This window comes from Lycorma delicatula, chromosome 1, assembly GCF_047948215.1.
Source record: "Lycorma delicatula isolate Av1 chromosome 1, ASM4794821v1, whole genome shotgun sequence".
Lineage (NCBI taxonomy): Eukaryota > Metazoa > Arthropoda > Insecta > Hemiptera > Fulgoridae > Lycorma > Lycorma delicatula.
In genome coordinates, this window is record NC_134455.1 from 212301704 (window position 1) to 212322768 (window position 21065).

The window sequence follows — 21065 nt, forward strand, 5'->3', positions numbered from 1 at the left end:
TCTTAGATATTTTTACATCCACACTCGAGTCTTAACTATCTGATTGAATAATCTTTAGAAATACGGGAAAGGAGATTAACAGAGGTATGTAATCGTACGTTTATGTTGATAGTATTTTACAGTTACAGAATACAGAGTAAAATAATTAAAGGTGAATCCCATCTTTGGCAACGATAAATAGACTGATCAAAATGAATGGAATGGTTGGGGAAGTAAGATATTTTTGTTTAAGTGATTGAATACTAGCATATGAGATTGTTTCATAGACATATCAGATTGAACCTGGTATTTTTTGTGATCATTAATCTAGTTTTTGTAACGTGGTTCAATTTTCTTAACTTTTTGTAAAAATGTATTAAAAGTAACAGATTTTATTTAATTGCATAAAATACTTACCTAGTTCGTAATAGGATACGATTAGACTTCAAGGAGTTTTTAAACAGCCTATTTGGAATTATTATTAAATTCCTGATTTCGCAAAGCATTTGAATTGTGTTGTCATTGACTGTAATATCTATCCGCTGAATTTTTTTCTGTGTACTTCATCGCTCTAATTATAGCACGGTTAAAATGAGGTAAAGATAAAAATGTTTTCGCTGAAAATTCAAACCGGCTGACTAACCATTGATTTCATAACGAAATTTATCGCTGATAATCTTGAAAATAGTTAATTTTTTTAATTAGTTATTTAATTAAATAAAACTATACTAAAGGATTTTTGGAAGTAAACCGCCTCCATTTTCACTTAATTACAGTTTCTGGTGTATATTAATGTATTTTTTTAATCAGCCCAAAGTAAAATAATCGTAACAACTATCTCCTTAATAAAAAATATTTCATTGCAATGAATTTGCAGACTACTCGAAAAGTTCCAATTATCAAAACATGCTGGAATAATATACATAATGTACCTATTACTGCTACACTTTTTAATTCTGCATGTAATATAGACAGAAAAAATGCGTTTCCCTCTTTCGACTTAAAAGATACTATAATATTCTTTTAATTTCTTCTCCACAGAAAAAGTAAATCAAGTGGAAGTTAAATTTCTGAAAAGAGATCAATAAAACAGAAAGTTAATAAAAAAAATCCACGAGAGCAAAATAATTAATTGCCTAAAACAAAATGGAACAACTTCTATCCTAATTTTGTATAGAATTTAGCGGAATTAATTTCTGACTATGAACAATGTGTTCTGCATGTCTAAAAATTTTAGAAAAAACTTTTCAGAAATTCAAAAAATGTATATTGAATGTTAACCTTTTAAACGAACACTGCCAATCGAGAGAACAAATAATTTCTCATCAAGGACTTAATTTTTTTATCGGTTTACTTATTTAAGATAACGTATTTGGTAATAACGCTCAGATCGCAAAATTAGCAAAATACCAGATCCAATAGGCTCGCGTTACAAAAAAACCTTAATACCTTTCAAAAAAAAAAAACTGATGTGGACACCACATGACTTCCTTGTACGACTATTAAATTACATAACACATTTTTTAAAAATGAAGAAGAAATATGTAGAAGAAGTATGTAGAAGTTATTAATGAGATAAATTTTTTTTTTTTAATAACTTCTGATATTTTTTCTTATTTTTTTCTTTATTGTTATAAATGAATTCTAATTTATCGTAACATTTTTTTACAGTCGGAGGTTAATAATTATTAATAAATCAAACGTGAACTTTATTTGTGCAATAATAAATAATACACAAATTAAGATCATGTATACAACATGTAGTACATGTAAAGCAAATAAAGTTCATGTAAATATGAATTTTATTTATACAGTAATAATACACAAATTAAGATCAGAAGAATTATATCAAACCAAAGAGCGAATAAATGATTGGCAACAAAAAACAAATAAACAAAATGATGATCAACTCCGACTTAATCAACTCGGGAGAATATTGTCCGAAAGTATCAGAAGAGTAATGAACTAAAAGATAAGATTTTTTGCTATTTATTAAAGATCGGGCAAGTACGCCTCAGTGTATATGTTGTTCTTGTGAGGGTCTACTTTTCAGTCACTCTGTAGTTATCTTTAATGTAGATAAAATTAAACAGAAATTCCAGAATAGTTAAATAAAATTAAACTAGAAAATCCAAAAATAATACGATTCTAAATTATAATTTCAATTAATTGTAAATAATCAGATGTTTCACCAAATCTCTTACATATACACATATGTAAAAATGCCTGCTAAATTACATATACACATTTTTTAAAGTACATAAAATTTTATTTCATAAATTACTTCTGATTTTTTTAAATACATTTTTTTTACTGTTATTATTGAATAATTATTTATTGTAAAACTTTTTTTATAATCACGAGTTAATAATTATAAATAAATCAATATATTTAAATTTAAAAAAAAGTTAAAAAATTTAATTAAAAAGAAAAAGTTAAAAAAATAAGAAGAGATGAACTCTAACTCGAACCGATGTGCCTTCCGCTTATAAATCCAAACATTTCATTAATAAAAATTTCATTTGGTAATGAAAACTAACAATGAAAATAAGTACCATTTCTGATATGTCGTTGAAAAGCTCTCAATGAGGGCTTATTACTACAGTTAAGAAAAAGTACAAAATCAAAATATTTTGGATATTGGGCTTTTTTGGACACTTGGTCCAGTCGATTGCAATCAAAAGAGGAGGTGCACAACTAGATGTTACAACAGTCCTAAATCCAAAATTTCAACATTCAACGCCTAATCGTTTTGAGTTGTGCGAAATACATACGTCACGCCGAAACTAGTCAAAATGAATTCAGGGATGGTCAAAATAGATATTTCCGTTGAAATCTGAAAACCGAAATTTTTCGCGATCACAATAATACCTTTACTTCTTACAAGGAAGTAAAAAGTATATACAAATTTAAACGATAATTTTTTTACTGTGTAAGAATCTACTGCACGCAAACATGTAAATGTAAATTTATTATAAAATATTATTTATTAAGTTATTTTATTTATTATTTTAATCTTATAAGAGAGTTGCGGGAAACCTTGAACTGTTGTGTTGTACTTTCGAATTGATTACAGGAGAGATTCTCTATCTTCATATACGAATGATTATAAAGTATACAACAAGTATAAAAAAAATTACTGTGCATCATGTATTTTTTCATCGAATTTTCATGATCTTCCGATCTTCGAGTTTTATGATATAGCACTGGAAATATATCAACAATCAGTGACTGAGTTACAGTCTGTAAAAAAATCAGAAACCGGAAATCAAAAACGTGATAGTGTTAAGTATAATGAATATATTAATTACAAGGTATGAAGAGAAATTTTTCGAACGGTCTATGCACGCTTATGAATTCTGATATGGAGTTTTTTTAATTTCCGATTTCCACTTAATTTTTAATTAAAAAAAAGACAAATGCATATTTATTTATTTATGAAATGTAGGCCTTGGTATTTTTTCTGACAACTATTTTTTTAATGTTAAAAAATTGCTGAATTTATATTTATTCAGGCAGATATTAATAAACCATAAATATACAATTGTCTTTTTAGTTTAGTTTTTACGAGTAAATTTTTATCTTATGCCTATTACTTATTCTAAAGGATAAAAGCAACACACTTTGTTAAATAAAGCAAAGAACATTTAGTTTTGAATTTACATATAATGGTAAAGAAAGAGTATGGTAGCATTCATATCAGTGTTACCACTGACAATAGTATTTATTTGAATAAACAAAGCTGATTAACGTCTATTAAACTTTGTAATCGCAAGTTAATAGCATTGCATGAAAATAAACAACTAAAATTTCGTTTTAATATAAATCTAAAAGTAATAATTCAGGATCCAGTATTAGAATTAGCTCAACAATTATTTAATCGGATGTAAGATTTTGTCGTGTTCATAATACCTAACGTGTACAAGTAAGTGTACTTGTTTTGAATTAAGTAGGTTTGTGAAAGTAATAGGGAAACATTTTCCACTTCTGCTCGTCTATGACACTTAACGTTTACTTTTCCCTGTTATAAAAATAAAATAAATTATATAATTTTAAACACAACTAACAACCAGCGATACCAGTAATACACTGTAAATAATTCTTCGGTAATAATAATTATCTTTAAAAATAATTTTAATAGCCTACTAAATTATACAAGATAAAGTTAAAAAGATTAATTACTATAAGCCACAATAAGAAATTTACAAACAAAAAAGTAATCCTAGAATCGTTTATTACAAACATAAAAAGAAATTAAAATACCTCTTATGCAATCTCTTATATAACACCATTTGCTGGTTTGACATTTTTTAAATCGGATCTACGACAATTATTTGTGGACAAACCCGACTGCGTACATTAATATTTTAACTAAAAGTACTTGCAAACTAAATTCTGTAGGACACAGAAAATTCTTACGCGCTTCCTGTTGAGGGCGTATCAGGCTTCACTAATTTGTAACCTTGGACTTTTACAACGTACTTTCAAGTCGATTACCTCAAGAGAGATTCTCTACCTTTCCTGCGTATCGACGTAAAATATATAGTTTTATGGTATAAAAGAAATTGATCTGAAATTTTCCTTTACTCTGGAAAAGATTTATTTCACTAATCCAACGGTTGAACACGCTACAACAGAGGTTGGTTTCAGTACTTCGTTATCGTTCGGAGCAAACTGTCAGGTCGATTCGAACCTGCTTCCTTCCGTCTGCAAGGCAATATCCACCTACCATCGAGCTCATTAATTAATTCTTTTTAACTTCTTACATTAAAATTTATTTAATTATTAATTAGTAATGTCGTTTAATTCCATAGATCATTTTTACAAAAGAATTTAAAACCTTGTAAGGAAAATGCTGTTTTAGAATTATTCGAATTAAATGAATGTTCTCGAAATATAATTCTATCAGGAACATCTCATACAATTTTGTGACTAATTTTGAAAGAATAATATAGAAAATATAGTCAATAATTAATGTATAATTATCAGATATTAATTATTTAATCTATGACTAAATCGAGCCAAGAGCTCTTAATTTGTGATAGAACTGAACGGACGTAAAACCAGTTTCATTTCATACTAGTTTAATTTAGTTCATCGTGGTTGCACATTTCCTTTGAAATAAGTCGATAATTATATTACAAAAAAAAGGATAGTGATTGTTGATATTTTATTCCTAAAAAAGATTTTTTTAATTAACTTGAAATAGGTGTTATATTTTGTTCAAGTTTTATAAAAATTACCAGGTAATGATTAATAGGTAGTATTGGTGATAAATCAGTTTTATCGTATGATAATGTTTACGTACAGTTAATAGTAATAGTATGTTAATTTAAAATATGTACAAAAATTAACAACTTTAAAAATTCAATTGAAATTCATATAGCTGTTGCATAACCTTACTGATCTAGCTGCGCAATAATCTTAAACATTTAATAATTCGACCTCTGGCAAATTTTCAAGTGTTAAAACTTTTCTTGAATGGAAAATGTAAAAAAAATTGAATAACAAATTATACTTTGTGACTATGGTAGCATAAGTTATAAGTTTTGTACAGCCATTATCATATCAAAAAGAAACTATGTTATTATATTAGGAAAGTCAAGTTCTCCAGTTACGAATAAAAAAAAAAAATCAGTAATTTTTTCAGAGCCAATTAACAGCACCTTCTTCATTGAAGTTACTGGTAACTCTGTTATAGACGATACTGAGAATTCCACTGAAGAAGGTGTTTCTAATTAATTTGAAAAACCCTTTGTAAAAAAAGTTCTTAATTTTTAGTAATTTAAAATTCAATAATTAAAAAACTTCAAATCCCTGACAAAATCAAACCAAACATTCTAAATAGCTTTACTTATGCTAGCAAAAAATTATGCTATAAAATATGGTTTAAAAAAAAAAAAATTAATAATTTATGTGTTTACTTAATAATTGAGGGATCCATAGATACGTTTGAATATCTCTCCCACTTTTACTACTTTTTACAAACCCTTTCAGCAATCAATATTTTGGACGCATCCTATCCCCACATTTAATACGTAATTAAAAGAAAGTAAAATAAATAATACAGAAATAAGAAAATAATACTATTATTAGTATATAATTTTTATTTGTTTACACTTATATCTTGATTGTATTAGTTATATGTACTTATTAAAAAAATCTGATGTGGACATCACATGACTTCCTTGTACGCCTACTAAATTACATATACACCTTTTTAAATGTATGTAAAATTTTATTTCACTAATAACTTCTGATTTTTTTTCATATTTTTTTTTATTGTTATTGAATATTTTTATTGTAATTTTTTATTATTATCAGATGTTATTAATTATTAAGCCAATATATTTAAATTAAAAAAAAAGTTAAAAAAAATATGTATATGAAGTCGGGTTCAAACCGATGTGCCTTGCCCTTGTAAGATCCAAGTATTTCATTAATTAAAATTTTATTTCGCTATAACTCTGGAACCAATAAAAATAAGTAGAACTTATGGTATATCGTTGAAAAGCCCTTAATAAAGGCTTATTATTGCAGTTAAGTAAAAGGCCAAAATCCAAATTGTTTGGATTTTGGGCTTTTTTTTGGACACTTTTTCCAGTCGATTGCAATCAAAAGTGGAGGTGCACAACTAGATATTACAACAGTCCTAAATCCAAAATTCCAACATTCAATGCCTAATCGTTTTTGAGTTATGCGAGATACATACATCACGCCGAAACTAGTCAAAATGGATTCAGGGATGGTCAAGATGGATGTCCCTTGAAATCTGTAAACCAAAGTTTTACGCGATTACAATACTTCCTTTACTTCATACAAGGAAGTAAAAAAAGTAGAGTTGAAATTTCTTAAAATGTAATTACTTTAATAAATTTTAGAAAATAGTTTATGTTAAAATTTAAAGGATTATCAAATATGTACAGATAAATATAAACAATTGTTTCTAAATCCACACAACTCTTTAATTGAGAGTATATAACTACAGTGATGCAGAGATAAATTTTACATTACACTCTTACTCAGATAACAAAACTGTATTCAATTTTAGCAGCATGTACCAGTTGAAATAATATTATGCACAAGTGTAAATTCAGTTTCCATTTCTTTGTGTTGTATCAAATATTTCATTATCTAAGAATGCGATAATCTAAAGACAATGCTATTATCTAAATTTCATAAGATTGGGAATGTAAAAAAGGTTCAGACTGACTGATTGATTGTCATTGTTAATCATAGAAGTTCTTGAGATGAAAAAGGATTTTATTTGTTCCAGTCAAAATTTCTCTTAGAAAATTATCATCACGGTTTGGACTATCAGCAGCTACTCGGGTTTCAGGGTTACAAAAGATTTAAAGCTATACCAAACAGTTACTGCTCATGAATTGAAACTAGACTGTATAAAACATTTATAGTATTTTTAATGGTGTAGGTATGTTGATGATAATGGAAATTAAGATGCTACATCATGTTTTAATAAAGAGGCTGGTTTCATTGGATTGGTTAACAGTTAAAGTAGCCAAATGTGGAGATATGAAAATTTCTCATGGTTTTCATAAATAAATTGGTGCTTAGTGTGCAGTCTCCTATTACCTTCTAACAGAGTTTTTATATTTTGATAAAACTGTAGAAGGTGAAGTTTATCATGATTTAATCCAATATTTTATTACACTGCAAAGAGGAATAAACAAGGATGTTGGTTTCAGCAAGATGATGCTGCTTGTCATTCTGAGAATGGAACTACAGCCATACTTTAGACATTTTTGGCGACTGCATGATTTCAAAAAAACTTGTAGCTCCAAGATATCAGGATCTTACTCTTCTACATATTTTCTTTTGGGTTTATGTAAAAAGAGTAGTTTTTCAGAAAACTCTTCCAACAAACTGAAAGTAAAATTTCATGTTGATTGCCCAGATGTTTAACACAACTACCATGATGGCTATCTGGCTGGATTGCAGAAGTTTTTAATCATCTTTTAAGAACATCAATGTACAGTTACTGAGGGGGATACAAGTTCTTTTAGAAAATGAATTTAAACTGTATGAAACTTTGTTTGATTTCTGTAGTTCAGTCAACAAAACCTGACAGTCTATTTTTTCACCTAATTTGTTGGATAAGTGGTAGCATTCTAATTTGTTCAATCTTTCTCCTGTAATACTCCTTGACAAAGATTCAAATCCAGCAGAAGGTCATCATCTAAGTTCAGTAATTCTATTTCCAATGTTACCAATGAAGTTTGTTCATTCTTGTTAGGGAATAGTATACCTGAGATGGAAAAAAAGTGAACTCCAAAACTGTAACTGAGCTTACTACCTGCAATATAATCTACAAATATAAATAAAAAAAAGAAAACTTTGTGTCATTAATAAAGAAAAGCGTGAAATTTTAAACTAAATAATATTTTTATATTTTTGTTGCAGATTCATAGGCATATGAACACAGATGAATTGAGAAGGGTATTTCAAGTTGACAATCATAATAATGGTAAGAAGCAAATTAATTAATGACTGTATATATGAAACAATTATTTATAAGAAAATAAACTTTGATATTAAGTAAGTACAGTTAAGTATAAAAAAAAAAAAAATAGAAAATAAATAATGTTAGGAGCCATAAATTTGGTAGGTTTCCTTAATGTAATTTATTAAAAAGAAATACAGATCTATATAGATCATTTATAGAGTTCATGCAATTCTGTAAAATCTTACAATATTAACTGTAATTTAATTAATATTGTTTTATCATCCTTTATTCAGCTGCAGTATCAAAAAGTAATTTAAAATATTAAAAACTTGAGCTTATAGATTCACTTCAAATTTACATTCTCAATAATGTGGTGTTAAAATTTTTACTTTACTCCTGAACCAGGGTCGTATCTCTGGTATTAGGCGGTAGGTCCATTTCCCTTTGCCTGATGTATTCCATCAAGTCTGCCAATCCTCGAGCATAACGTCATGTGATCCGTCCCTGTCCATCCCTTCATAGACTCTGACACAATGCTGGGCCAATTGTTGGAGGGGAACCACCATGATGGCTTCAGTGGAGACATTCTTATATGCCTTCGCAACTCATAGGGTTATCCTTCTTTGAAGTCCCTCCCACAGTCTCTGATTACGGTCAACTTCAAGTGCCCTGTGCCAAACAGGCATGCCGTAAAGCACAACCGAGTTCACGATGTGAACAAACATCCTACATTTTGGTATTGGTAGTTCTTGCTGCCCACCAGATACACTTAATTTCTTTAAATATTTCCCTTCAATAATAAAAAAAAAATTATTATATTCAAACTTTATTTTTCACCTGCATAATTTTTCAAGGCCCAATAAAAACCTTAATGATGTCTTATACATAAGAGATCCCTGCCGACCCAATCTTTAAATTAGCTGAAATTAACTATTTTCTCTCCCATATTGTGAAAATTACGTTATTTTCATATAACCATGTTTTATCAAATCTTCTGTTCCTCAAGCTAATAAAAGACTCACAATCAAGTCAACATATTTATACTCGCTCTTCCAGTATCCTTCAATTATGAAAAACTGATGTCTCAAAATTAACATAAAATTAATATTTAAGAAAATTAATAAATGTTGAAATTTATGTAAATAAAATTAACTGTTTGTTTAATACTAGTAAATTAACTATTTTGATTATTTCCATCAATACAATCTTTTCATATTTTAGTGTTTAAAAAACTGAAACAATCAAGTTCATAAGTATCCTATTTTGTACTAGTTTTATAATTTCTTTTCATATCATGCACTAGAGTATTATTCTTAACAAAATTTTCATGGAAGTTTATCATAAACCATGTTTGAAATAAATTATATTTTTTAATGTTATATATTTATTGGAGAGCACTTCATATAACAGTTTTCAAATGATTGCAGAATCTCATGATGAAATCTCATGATTTGCAGAAAAAACACGAGTTTTATGCAAAAAAAATTATAATGTTTTGCATAAAAAACATTACAAAAATAGTATTTAAGCAACTAAGTAGTCTTACAAATTTCTTCTAAGAACAATATTTACTATTTCTATGACCATTCAATGTGAAACCAGGTATTGCTAATATTTATATTATTATTATCTTTTATAACCACATAGGATCACTTTAGTTAGTTCGTTATCCAAATCTCTTCGATGGGAATGTTTGGGCCTTGTGGTCCTCCCAATACTTTTTTATACATTCCAACTTTGTGCCCTTTCTAGTGTTGAAAATGTTTATGTTGGAAGTTTTTTCTTGTGAGTGTGAAGTGAGTGTTTTTGTTGTTGATTTTCTTGTTTAATTTTATCTTATTTTTGGTACCTTCTGGTGTAAGGCCAATTTCCTTCAGATTCTATCTTATTTTTCTAATCCATTTACATCCTGTCTTGGTGTTTATCGAGTCGAGATTTACTGTACTAGCTGTTTCAGAAGTCTTCAATTTTGCATCTTCATAACATGTCCAAAGAATCCTTGTCTCCTCTTACGCATGGTATCAATCCTTGTCTCCTCTTACGCATGGTATCAATGATGGTTTCTAACTCTTTGTACATGACTTTGTTGGGCACAATCCACCACTGCTCTTCTTTCTGATACTTTTTATTGATGCAGGTTCTTCCAATTCTTCTTTTCATTTTCTGGAGTCTATCTGTCTTCAATTGTTTGTTCAGGTGAAAGAGTGTTTCTGCTGCATAAGCGGCTTCTGGTTTTATAACTGTGTTGTAGTGTCTTATTTTTGTGTTTATTAATAGGCATTTTTTACTTCCTTGTACGAAGTAAAGGAAGTATTGCGATTGTGAAAAATTTCAGATTTCAATGGAAATTCCATTTTGACCATCTCTGAATCTGGTTTGACTAGTTTCGGCGTGACATCTGGATGTGCATATAGGACTCTATTATTCATTAGTATGTATCTCACATAACTCAAAAACGATTAGCCATAGTTTGCTGAAATTTTGGATTTAAGACTGTTGTAACATTTAGTTGTGCCCCTCCTCTTTTAATTGCAATCAACTGAATCAAAAGTGTCCAAAAAGCCCAAAATCCCAAAAATTTTTAATTTTGGATTTTTCTTAACTGCAGTAATAAGCCCTCATTGGCTTTTCAATGGTATACCATAAGTGGTACTTATAGCCAAATGGAATTGAATTATAGCCAAATGAAATTTTAATTAATGAAATATTTGGATTTATAAGTGGAAAGCACATCGGTTCAAATCAGACGTCATCTCCTTTTTTACTTTTTTAATTTATATTTTTTTAACATTTTTTATTTTAAATTAAATGTATTGATTTATTAATAATTATTAACCGTAATTGTAAAAAAAAAATTTACAATAACTAATAATTCAATAATAACAATAAAAAAAATAAAAAATATGAAAAAAATTAGAAGTTATTAGGAAATAGAATTTTTGTACTTTTAAAAAATGTGGATATGTAATTTAATAGGCATTAATACGTATGTGTATATGTAATAGATTTGGTGAAAGCATCTGATAATTTAATATTAATTGAAAATTATAATTTAGAATTGTATTAATTGGATTTTCTAGTTTCTTTTTAATTTTATCCACATTAAAATTAACTACAGAGTGACTGAAAAATAGACTCTCACAAGAACAACATATACACTGAGGCATACATGCCCGATCTTTAATAAATTGTAAGAAATTCTTATCTTTTGTTCATTACTCCTCTGATATTTTTGGACAATATTCTCCCTAAGTTGGAGTTGATCATCATTTTGTTTATTTGTTTTTTAATTTTTGATTGTTCACCAAATAATCCGATAATAAAAAGTGATTATTTTACACCATAAGGTGCAAATCAGCATTTGTAACCAGTATACAGGAGTTCACTAAATGGAATAGTTTAATTATTATTAACTTTTATTTATACGACACACCAGAAAACTGAAACTTTTGTTAATCAGCAACTCACAAAGATACAAATAATACTAAAATAGTAATATGAGTAATAAAGGGACTTTTACTCTATCCTAATATTTCATGTAAGATTGTTGAAATAATAATTGTATAAATATTTGATGCTAATAAAAATTAATATTTTAGCAATTATGTAATTGTCCACTTTATTAAAAAATTAGAGCATCATATCTCACTTTCAAATGAAATAAGTTTAATTGTTGTGCTTTAACTAGTTTGTTTCTTCTTATTTAGATTGATGTTTTTTTTTTGTACAGGTTGTTTGTTATTATTTCTCTGAGGTATTTGGATTGGGTTACTATTTTGATTTTATTACTATTTATGTTTATTTCTTTTAATAATGTTGGTTTTTGGCGCATTATTTCTTTGAATGATACTTCAAAGACTTTTTGAATGATATTTTGAGACCAGTTTTATGTTGAAGTACTAATATCTGTGATTTAGCTTTGTCATTGTCGTTTGCTAGCAGTGCAAAGTTGTTGGCGAAACCAAGATAGTTTGTCTAGATTTTCCAGCCTATTTTTACTTTTGGGGGAATTTTTTGAGCCATTCCCTCATTACCATTTCTATAGCACAGTTGAATAATAGCCTTGGCGCAGTCCTGTTTTGATCTCAAAAGGTACTGAGAGCTTGCCTCTGAATTTTTTTTTTGACTTAGTGTTTGTGAGGGTCATTTTTGTCATGTTTATTTATGTAGTTCAAGGTGTCTTAGAATTTTTAGTAGGAATTCTCTGTAGATGTAGTCATAAGCTTTCTTGAATGTCTACAAATGCTATCACCATGTCTCTGTTTCTTTTACTATTGTAATCCATTATTAGCTTGAGACTCATGATCTGGTCTGGACAGCTTCTCCAGGATCTGAAACCTCCCTAGTATTCTCCTAGTTTTTTCTCGAGTTGTGAACCGATCCTGTTGAGAATGATTCTTGAAACAATCTTGTAAGTTGTATCTAGGAGTGAGATTCTTCTGTAATTATTAGGGTCTGATTCGTCCCCTTTTTTGTGTAGCAGATTGATGAGGGCTGTTGTCCAGTGTTCTAGTAGTTCTTTGATCCAAATGTTAATAAACTGTTGATGAAGGTCAATTTTTGCTGTTCTTCCTGCACATTTCCAGATCTCAACAAAAATCTGATCTTCTCCTGCTGCTTTGTAATCTCACCCAGTGCTTGGTAGACTTCTTTTATTGTGGGAGGGTTGATGTTTTCTTGTTGTTATTATTGGATTGTTGGTGTTGAAGTTTGGAAGTTCTGTCGGTTCTTTGCAATTTAGGAGTATGTTGAAATATTTAGCTAAAATTTCTGAATTGTTTTTATTGTTATGGACCAGTTTACCAGTTTCATTCTTTATTAATAGAGTTGGGGGTTTGTATTTTTGGAGCTGATTTTTGAAGGTTTTGTAGTAGTCTCTTGACTGTATTTTATTGAATTTTTCTTCTACTGACTTTAGTGTGTCTTTATGGTGTTGTCTTTTTATTCTCCTTAGGGTTTGGGTGGTTTCTTTTCTTTCCTTTACTAGATTTTGAAAGGATGTTTCTGATTTTTGGGATTGATGGAATAGGCATGCTTGATGTTTTTTCTTCACTGTTTTCACATTTGCTGTTCCACCACTTATGTTTTTTTACAGGACTTTATTACAGTTAATTCTTCTTCAATTTGTTTCAGGTTGTTGACTAGATCTGCAAGTTTATCTGTGATTTTTATTTTTTTGGTAATTTTTTTCTTGATTAGTTTGGTAGGGCCCATTTTTCTTTTAGTTTTAGGAACTTGGTTTAGTTGTTTTGTTTGGGGAGTAGATTTAATTTTAATTTTGACCACATAGTGATCTGAGTCTGTATGTACTCCTTGAAGGACTTTTATGTTGTAGATATCCTTATGATGGTGGTTGTTCATGAAGACGTGGTCTGGTTGTCATTCTCCTTTAGTGTAGTCAGAGTGTTTCCAGGTTTTGAGTTGTTATGATTTTCTCTTTAAATATACGGATTTCAAGATTAGCTTATAGTTTCTGCAGAGATCAACAATTCTCTGTCCAATTTTGTTTGTTTTCTTTTGGGTGGGCCATTTTCCAGTGGTGTTGTGATATCTTCTTTCTCTGTTGAGTTGACCATTGAAATCTCTGATTAATCATTTAACATGGTTTTTGGAGATGTTATTTATAGTCAGGTTCAGTAGAACCCAGAATCTTTCTGTTTCTTTTCAGTCTTTTGAAGAGTTATTTTTATTGTTAGTGGGTGAATGGGAATATTTTATAGTGTAGATTTTATTAGATGCTTTTAGGGTGAGTGTTGAGATTGTTGGGGATTGTGACTTGAGTTCTTGTATGGAGTTTATTATTTTGAGGCTGACTAAAAAGCCTGTTCCAAACTATGGGTCATTTTTCATCACTCTCTTCCCGGGTATACTTTTGTAGAGCCCACATCCTTGAGATTCGATGGCATCCAGGTCAGTGTTTCTTATTTCCTGCAGACCCAACGTGAGAATTTTGTGTTCGTCCATTAGGCCATTTATTATTTTTAGTTTACCAGTCTGCATGAATGAGTTGAAATTGTTTGTAGAAATGTAGGTGATTTACTTTGATTTGATTTTGGACTTTGTATTTTTCTTGTTCATGTGTGTAGTGTTGTGGGGTATTCCAATACTTCTGATCGCATGAATCTTCTAAGTTGCAGCCCATTGTATCTGAATGCTGCTTTCTCTAAATTCTGATGTTACTTAGCCAGTGGAGTATTTCTTAAAAGAACTTTCATGGTTGACTGTCAAGCAGTCACCTGTGGTGGGACTAGGTCCCGGAGTTACAACTCTAGATGTGATCTAGTGAGGTGTGATTTGATGATAGATGAAGCTGTAAACTTGTTTGGATTTAGTTCACCAGATAAATTTCTCCTATTTGTTCCGGACATATCCAGGTGCACCTCATGGAGGCTCAATCCAACTTTTGTTAAAGTTGTTATTTTGGAGAAAAGTTACAGTCTGATCCTAAAAATTACACCCTAATGTTTATATGAAAATAATTATGAAATTAAAATAACATTAAAAAACTCTGCCACAGTTACAAAAATCTCTCCCTTCATAAGGGTAGTCATAAAATTTGTGTAAGTCAATAAAATATTCATTATATTCTTTCTCAAAATTATTTAGCTTGTCCTCTTCTATTTTGTTGTTAACATTAAGTGAATATAGCTCATACTACATCACTGTTCTTATTCTAGTTAAGAAACTAAGTATAAACCATTGCAAATAATTCTTATTCACAAGCCATTGTCATATTCATAATTTAATGAAAAAAAAGAAGGCAAATCTTATTAGAAATACTTGGATAAAATGTTTTCTTTTTAAATTAATTTCAGCAAAGATTCAAGTTATATACTTCTAGACTTTAAATATACTGATACATATAATGCCACATTTTATCTAAACTGAAACAAAAAATATTGTAGAGATTTAAACATTAAATTTGATGTCTTTCTTACTGTCTGTTGACTCAATGGTCAAGGGGTAACGTTTTAATCTTTCTCCCAAAAACGATCTAAATTAGAATCTCAGGCACAGGCTTGCATCCACATGGGATATATGCATAGTGTTTACAAAAACTGTTTCAAGAATTCAGGGATCCCCACATCGAAATAAAGAAAAAAACTTTATTATCAATATATGTCTGAAAACGTTTAGTTTGCCGGCTATCTGCCATTTTATAATTTTAACATAAAAATCTATTTCTCAGGAATGGTTAATTGTATCAAGGTTAAATTTCATATTCTGCTAGGGTACCCAGAGTTTTACTTGTATAAAAATAATGAATCTGATTTCTCAATCCATTTCAAAATGGCAGCCATGCAAATTTTTTATTAGTCAATATCTTTGTAACTGCTGGTTTATCTAATTTTTATGTTGTTACAAAAAAATAATATTAAGCATTTTATGACAAAGAAAATGGCACTTGATTTATTCAAATCCATTCATAAACAAAGTTACGATAAAAATTCTTGAAGTGAAGTGAAATTCTTTAAGTGTTTTTCTTTGGGTTAAAAATCGGTTTTCATTTTCTCCCAAATAAAATTAAATAATTAGACACAATCTCAAGTGGAAAAATTTTATTAATGATATCATGTAATAAATGATTAAAAATTAATTTTTGAAATGAAAATTATGGTAGTAATATTGCAAATATTACAATAAAATAAAATATTATTGAAATCATGAAAATATTATAATAAAAAAATATTAATATTGAAAAATAATTTACATTAAAACAGATATCAAGTAATTAACAAGTCGTTCTTGTAAATGCAAATAAAAACTAATATCCAATTTGTCTTTTGCTATAGACCAAGTGAATGCATTGATCTGTGCTGTATGAGTTAATTAATTATTATTTTACTATTATCTTATTCACCATGGCAGGCAATGTAAATCATATTTATACTAACTTAGACATGGCTGATATTCACTTAATGCATGGTCCCACATGTTGCAACACAACATCCTTGAGGCAAAATTACTGTATCAAGAATACTTTCCCAATCAAGTGTTACCTTCTCACACAATGTTTTCATTCATTCATAGATGGGTCAGGCACACAGGAAGTTTAAAACATGCAAAAACATAGTAAATCAGGATGACCAGATTCAATATGTACACCTGAATTCAAGGAGGATGTGTTAAATGAAATATCGAACCACTTCAAAAAAAGTACTAGAGAGCTAACCTGCAGTCAGTGTTAGAAATGCAACAGTTTAAAAGGTTTTGTATGAGCAGCAACACCTATCACTATCACTGTTACCAAGCCTATCACTATCAACAAGTACAAGCTATTTTACCTCGAGATTATACTTAACTTGTTCGGTTATGCTAATGGCTTATCCAAAAATGTACTAATCCGAATTTTTTGAATATTTTCTTTACAGATGAAATCAAATTTACAACATCAGCTATTCTTTACACTCACAATACGTACATGTGGTCAACTGAAAATCCTCATGCTATGTCAGAGAATTGTTACCAATATCAATTTTCTGAAAACATATGGGCTTGCATTTTGGGTGACCACTTATTTGTGTTTTTTACCTGAAATGCTCAACAGTGACAACTAATTACATTTCTTGACAGTTGATCTTCCACTTTCAATTGAAGATTTGCCATTAAACATATACAGCAAAATGTGGTTCATGCTGGATAGGGTTTCAGCTCAGTACAGATTACAAGTTCGAGATCACCTAAATGAAGAACATCCAGACAGATGGATTGGTCGATGAGGCCAAGTAACATGGCCTGCAAGGTCTCCTGATTTCAATCCTCTTGACTTTTCCTTATGAGGCCATTTAAAGACATCCATATTCGATTACCCCAGGATACCATAAAACTGCACACAAGAATTCTAATGAAAATGAGAGGATTCATCAGATACCTGGCATGTTTGAAAGAGTCTGGCAGTCAATGAAAAAACTCCTGGATGTATATATTTTGTATCAGGGCCGCCATACTGAACAGCTAATGTAGTTTCCTTTATTAATGTTTTATTATCTGATACAATAATTTATTGTTGTTAAATACAATTTAATGGAAAAAAAAAATTTAATTACCAGTGTCTGATCATTAAAAAAAATTTGTAAGGCAAATTATTTTTCAATATAAATTTTATTTATTATAATATTTTCATGATTTAAATAACATTTTATTTTATTGTAGTACTTACAATAATAATAAATTATTATAATTTATTACATGATAACATTAATAAAATCATTCCAGTTGTGAACGTGTCAAGTTATTTAATTTTATTTGGAAGGAAATGAAAACTGGCTTTTTAATCTGAAGTCTCTTTACAGAATTTTTGTCATAACACTGTTGTTTATGAATGAATTTGAATAAATAAGGTGTCATTTTCTTTGCCAAGAAACACTTAACATTTTTTGTTCAACATAACATTAAATAAACCAGTGATTGCAAAGATATTAACAATTAAAAGATTTACATAGCTGCCATTCTGAAATGAACTGAGATCAGGTTCATTAATTTCATGCAAGTAAAACTCTAGGTGCCCAAGCAGTATATAAAATTTCAGCTCGTCATGATTAAGCATTTCTGAGAAATAAATTTAAATGTTAAAAATACAAAATGGTGGATATCCAGTAAACTAAGCATTTCCGGTCTATTTCTGGTCTGGTAACTAAGCATTTCCGGTGATAGAGATTTTTCTTTATTTCAATATGTGGACCATCCCCTGAATTCTTGAAACAGGTTTCATAAACACTCTGTATAATAAATTTTCACAATTTATCTGTAGTGTTTCACAGTATCTATAGAATGTCTGCGTCAGGAAGGGTATCTGACTGAAAAGTCACTTGGCTAATTCTAGGAAAAATGTCTTAGAATGAATTAACATAAAAAACAGACAAAAAATTGTCCATTTTCCTTATCACTAAAAATAATCTTAAGACAAATTCTATAAACTTATCAAATATTTCATTCTGATAATAAAACTGAAAATATTGAAGAAAGAATATAAATTAAATAATATTTAAAATGAAAATATAACTTGGCCAACCTGTTAGGAGTAAATAAGGTATGATCTCTTATTGATAGAAATATTAGCTATTATTTTGAAGGAATAATTTCTACTGTTTCCAAAATCTGTCTTACCTTCTGGTAACTGCCTCTATAAGTAAGGAATTTGTTGTTTTACACAATATATCTTATTTATGGTGTGATTCATGTAAACATCTGAGGTAAAAGAGATATTGGTCCATGTAGATATTACACAACTTATTCCTGTAGCGAAGAGAATGACAGTTACTTGAATGAAGAGTTGAATACCAATCCTAGGGATCAGGTTGCTGATGTGTAACTGTATTTTCAGCTCTGTAAATAAAACAACATTTCACTTTCAATAGTAAGCTTGACAGGTGATCCTTATTATTCTTAAGAATGGCTGAACTGTTTTCAGAAGTGACTTGAGACTCATGTCAAGATATCTGCAATCATTATAGCTTATGACACGTAACAAACTGCATACTACAGAACTTCTTCAATATTGGCATTAATCTTGACCTAGCAGAAGAATTTATTTCTGTGAATTCATTTTTTTCTATAAAGAATATTATTTTTGTTAGTTATGTAAGTATATAATAACAGGATAAACTTTCAAATGATATTGTTTTCATGATAGATTTAACATCTTCAGTGTTACTGTAGATATAACTACTGCTGATGTAATATACACATAGTAGTACTATTTAAATAAGCAAGTGCAGATGAAAGTAGGAAAATTAAATATGTATCACAATTTACTTAACAGTACTGGAATAAATTAAAGTAAGCAGTCACTATATAGAAAGTGGCAACTTTTTTGCAATCTTGACCAAACATCACAGCGAAACCTTTTTTGTAATGGTTGTATGAAATTACTTATTGTCTTACATAAAAATTAACTGAAGGCTGTTATTTTGCTAACAATTTATGTTAGTAAATGTTATATGTTACTACACCTTATAATTTAATTTCATTAATAGCAATTTAGTAAAATTATATACAAGTACATTGAAAAAATAAATATACTTAAATGTAACAGTATTTATTATTGAATAAAAATGCCTGCTTAAGCTGTATTTCTATAACAAATATTACATGATTTGTTTCCTAAATATCTGTATTTAACATACTCATTTTAATAGTTTTGGCTTATTTTATACTTTTATATACAGTCTACAGTAATGTTACATAATTATCATATGTTATTTAAAGTTCATCCCTACATTTGTCTCAAATTCCATAATTTTTTGTAAATACTACCTGTGACTTTTGAAAAAAAAAGAAAAAATAGCTGTTTTAAGATAATTATTGAAAAACAACAAGAGAATAAGTTAATAAAATTAAAAAAATACAAAGTGTATAATGTAATAAAAATGCTGTCTTCAGTAATAAAATCTGAGTATATAATTTCAATTGTCCATTATCATAAGTCAAAGTTCTATTAAAATCAATAACATAATCTTTTGTCGCATCACTTAACTCATTTTATGTTTTTTTCACATTCTAGTACCAGATTATGAAGTGGTCAGAGTACATTCAGTAAGAAGACGAGATACTGAGGAGGGTGAAAAAATTTTAAAACTTAAAGCATTCGGTAGAGATCTTCATTTATCACTTAGTAAAACACCAAATTTATACAAAGATGATCTCAAGGTATGGACGGCAGAAACAAATTCAACTGGCCATTTACATTATCATGAACTGCCGCAGGTTAGTATATAAATTTATTTTATGAATATTTAATCTTTCAGAATGTTTCACATGACAAATTTATACATACATACATTATCCAAAATAATAAGTAATGAGAATAAGGTAATAAGAAATGAATGATATTCAAGATATTACCATACATCCTGACCCCATAGGAGAAGACACCCTCCACCACCCCTCCATTCTATGTCCTTTTGGGCTTTACCAGAGGTTATCTTTGAAACCTCGGCTTTTGACATATTCCAGTCTGCCTCAGCCAGGATGCCACTGATGGGAATACCGCAAGTGACATTCCCATAGGTGTATTACTGTTTAATGAACTCAAAACAAAACACATTTTACCGAGTCTTAAGTAAGACTGAAAGAACCAATATTACACATAACAATAACAACACAGTAACATTGAAACAAAACAATGGGCAAAAACAACAAAAAACATAATTAATAAAACAAAACATCAACAAAACCAGAATGCAAGAGAAAAAGAAGCAGAGATCTAGATCCCCTCACCAATCCTTTCCTTTACTAAGTACATTATAAAACTCTCACTATTGCCCATTCGACCTTTTTTTTTTTTTTTTTTTTTTTTTTTTTTTTTTTTTTTTTTTTTTTTTTCTTAAACACCCCCAACATCCCCGGCCTCCGCCGTTAGGCTATGTGCAGGAATGTCGGAGTGTCGTGGCAGTCGACTGCCCCCCTGTCTTGCCTTTTCTTTAGCGTCCCATCGGGGTCCTCTCAGTTTCATCAGGATGCAGCAGCCCTCCCTTCTGGACGACCACTACATCCCTCCACTTAGAGGCTACCCTTCCCGTCCCTACACTAGGTTGCCGGCTACGCATTGCGCGAAGCCGGCAAACCGCCGCGTCCCCCTCTCACACCTGAGGGTCCCAAATGCATCATCGGAGCACCCCAA

The 21065-nt window shown here is 29.4% G+C and overlaps 1 protein-coding gene across 5 annotated transcripts in view; it reads left to right on the plus strand.

Annotated features, from left to right (window-relative positions):
- Nucleotides 1-21065, plus strand: part of sona (sol narae metalloprotease) — a 337919-nt gene that overhangs the window by 229159 nt on the left and 87695 nt on the right. For all 5 annotated transcript variants that reach the window (XM_075371531.1, XM_075371546.1, XM_075371525.1 and 2 more), the window contains exons 4-5: nt 8401-8464; nt 19947-20149. In XM_075371531.1, the coding sequence (XP_075227646.1) occupies nt 8401-8464; nt 19947-20149 (267 nt within the window). The remainder of the gene's footprint in view (nt 1-8400; nt 8465-19946; nt 20150-21065) is intronic.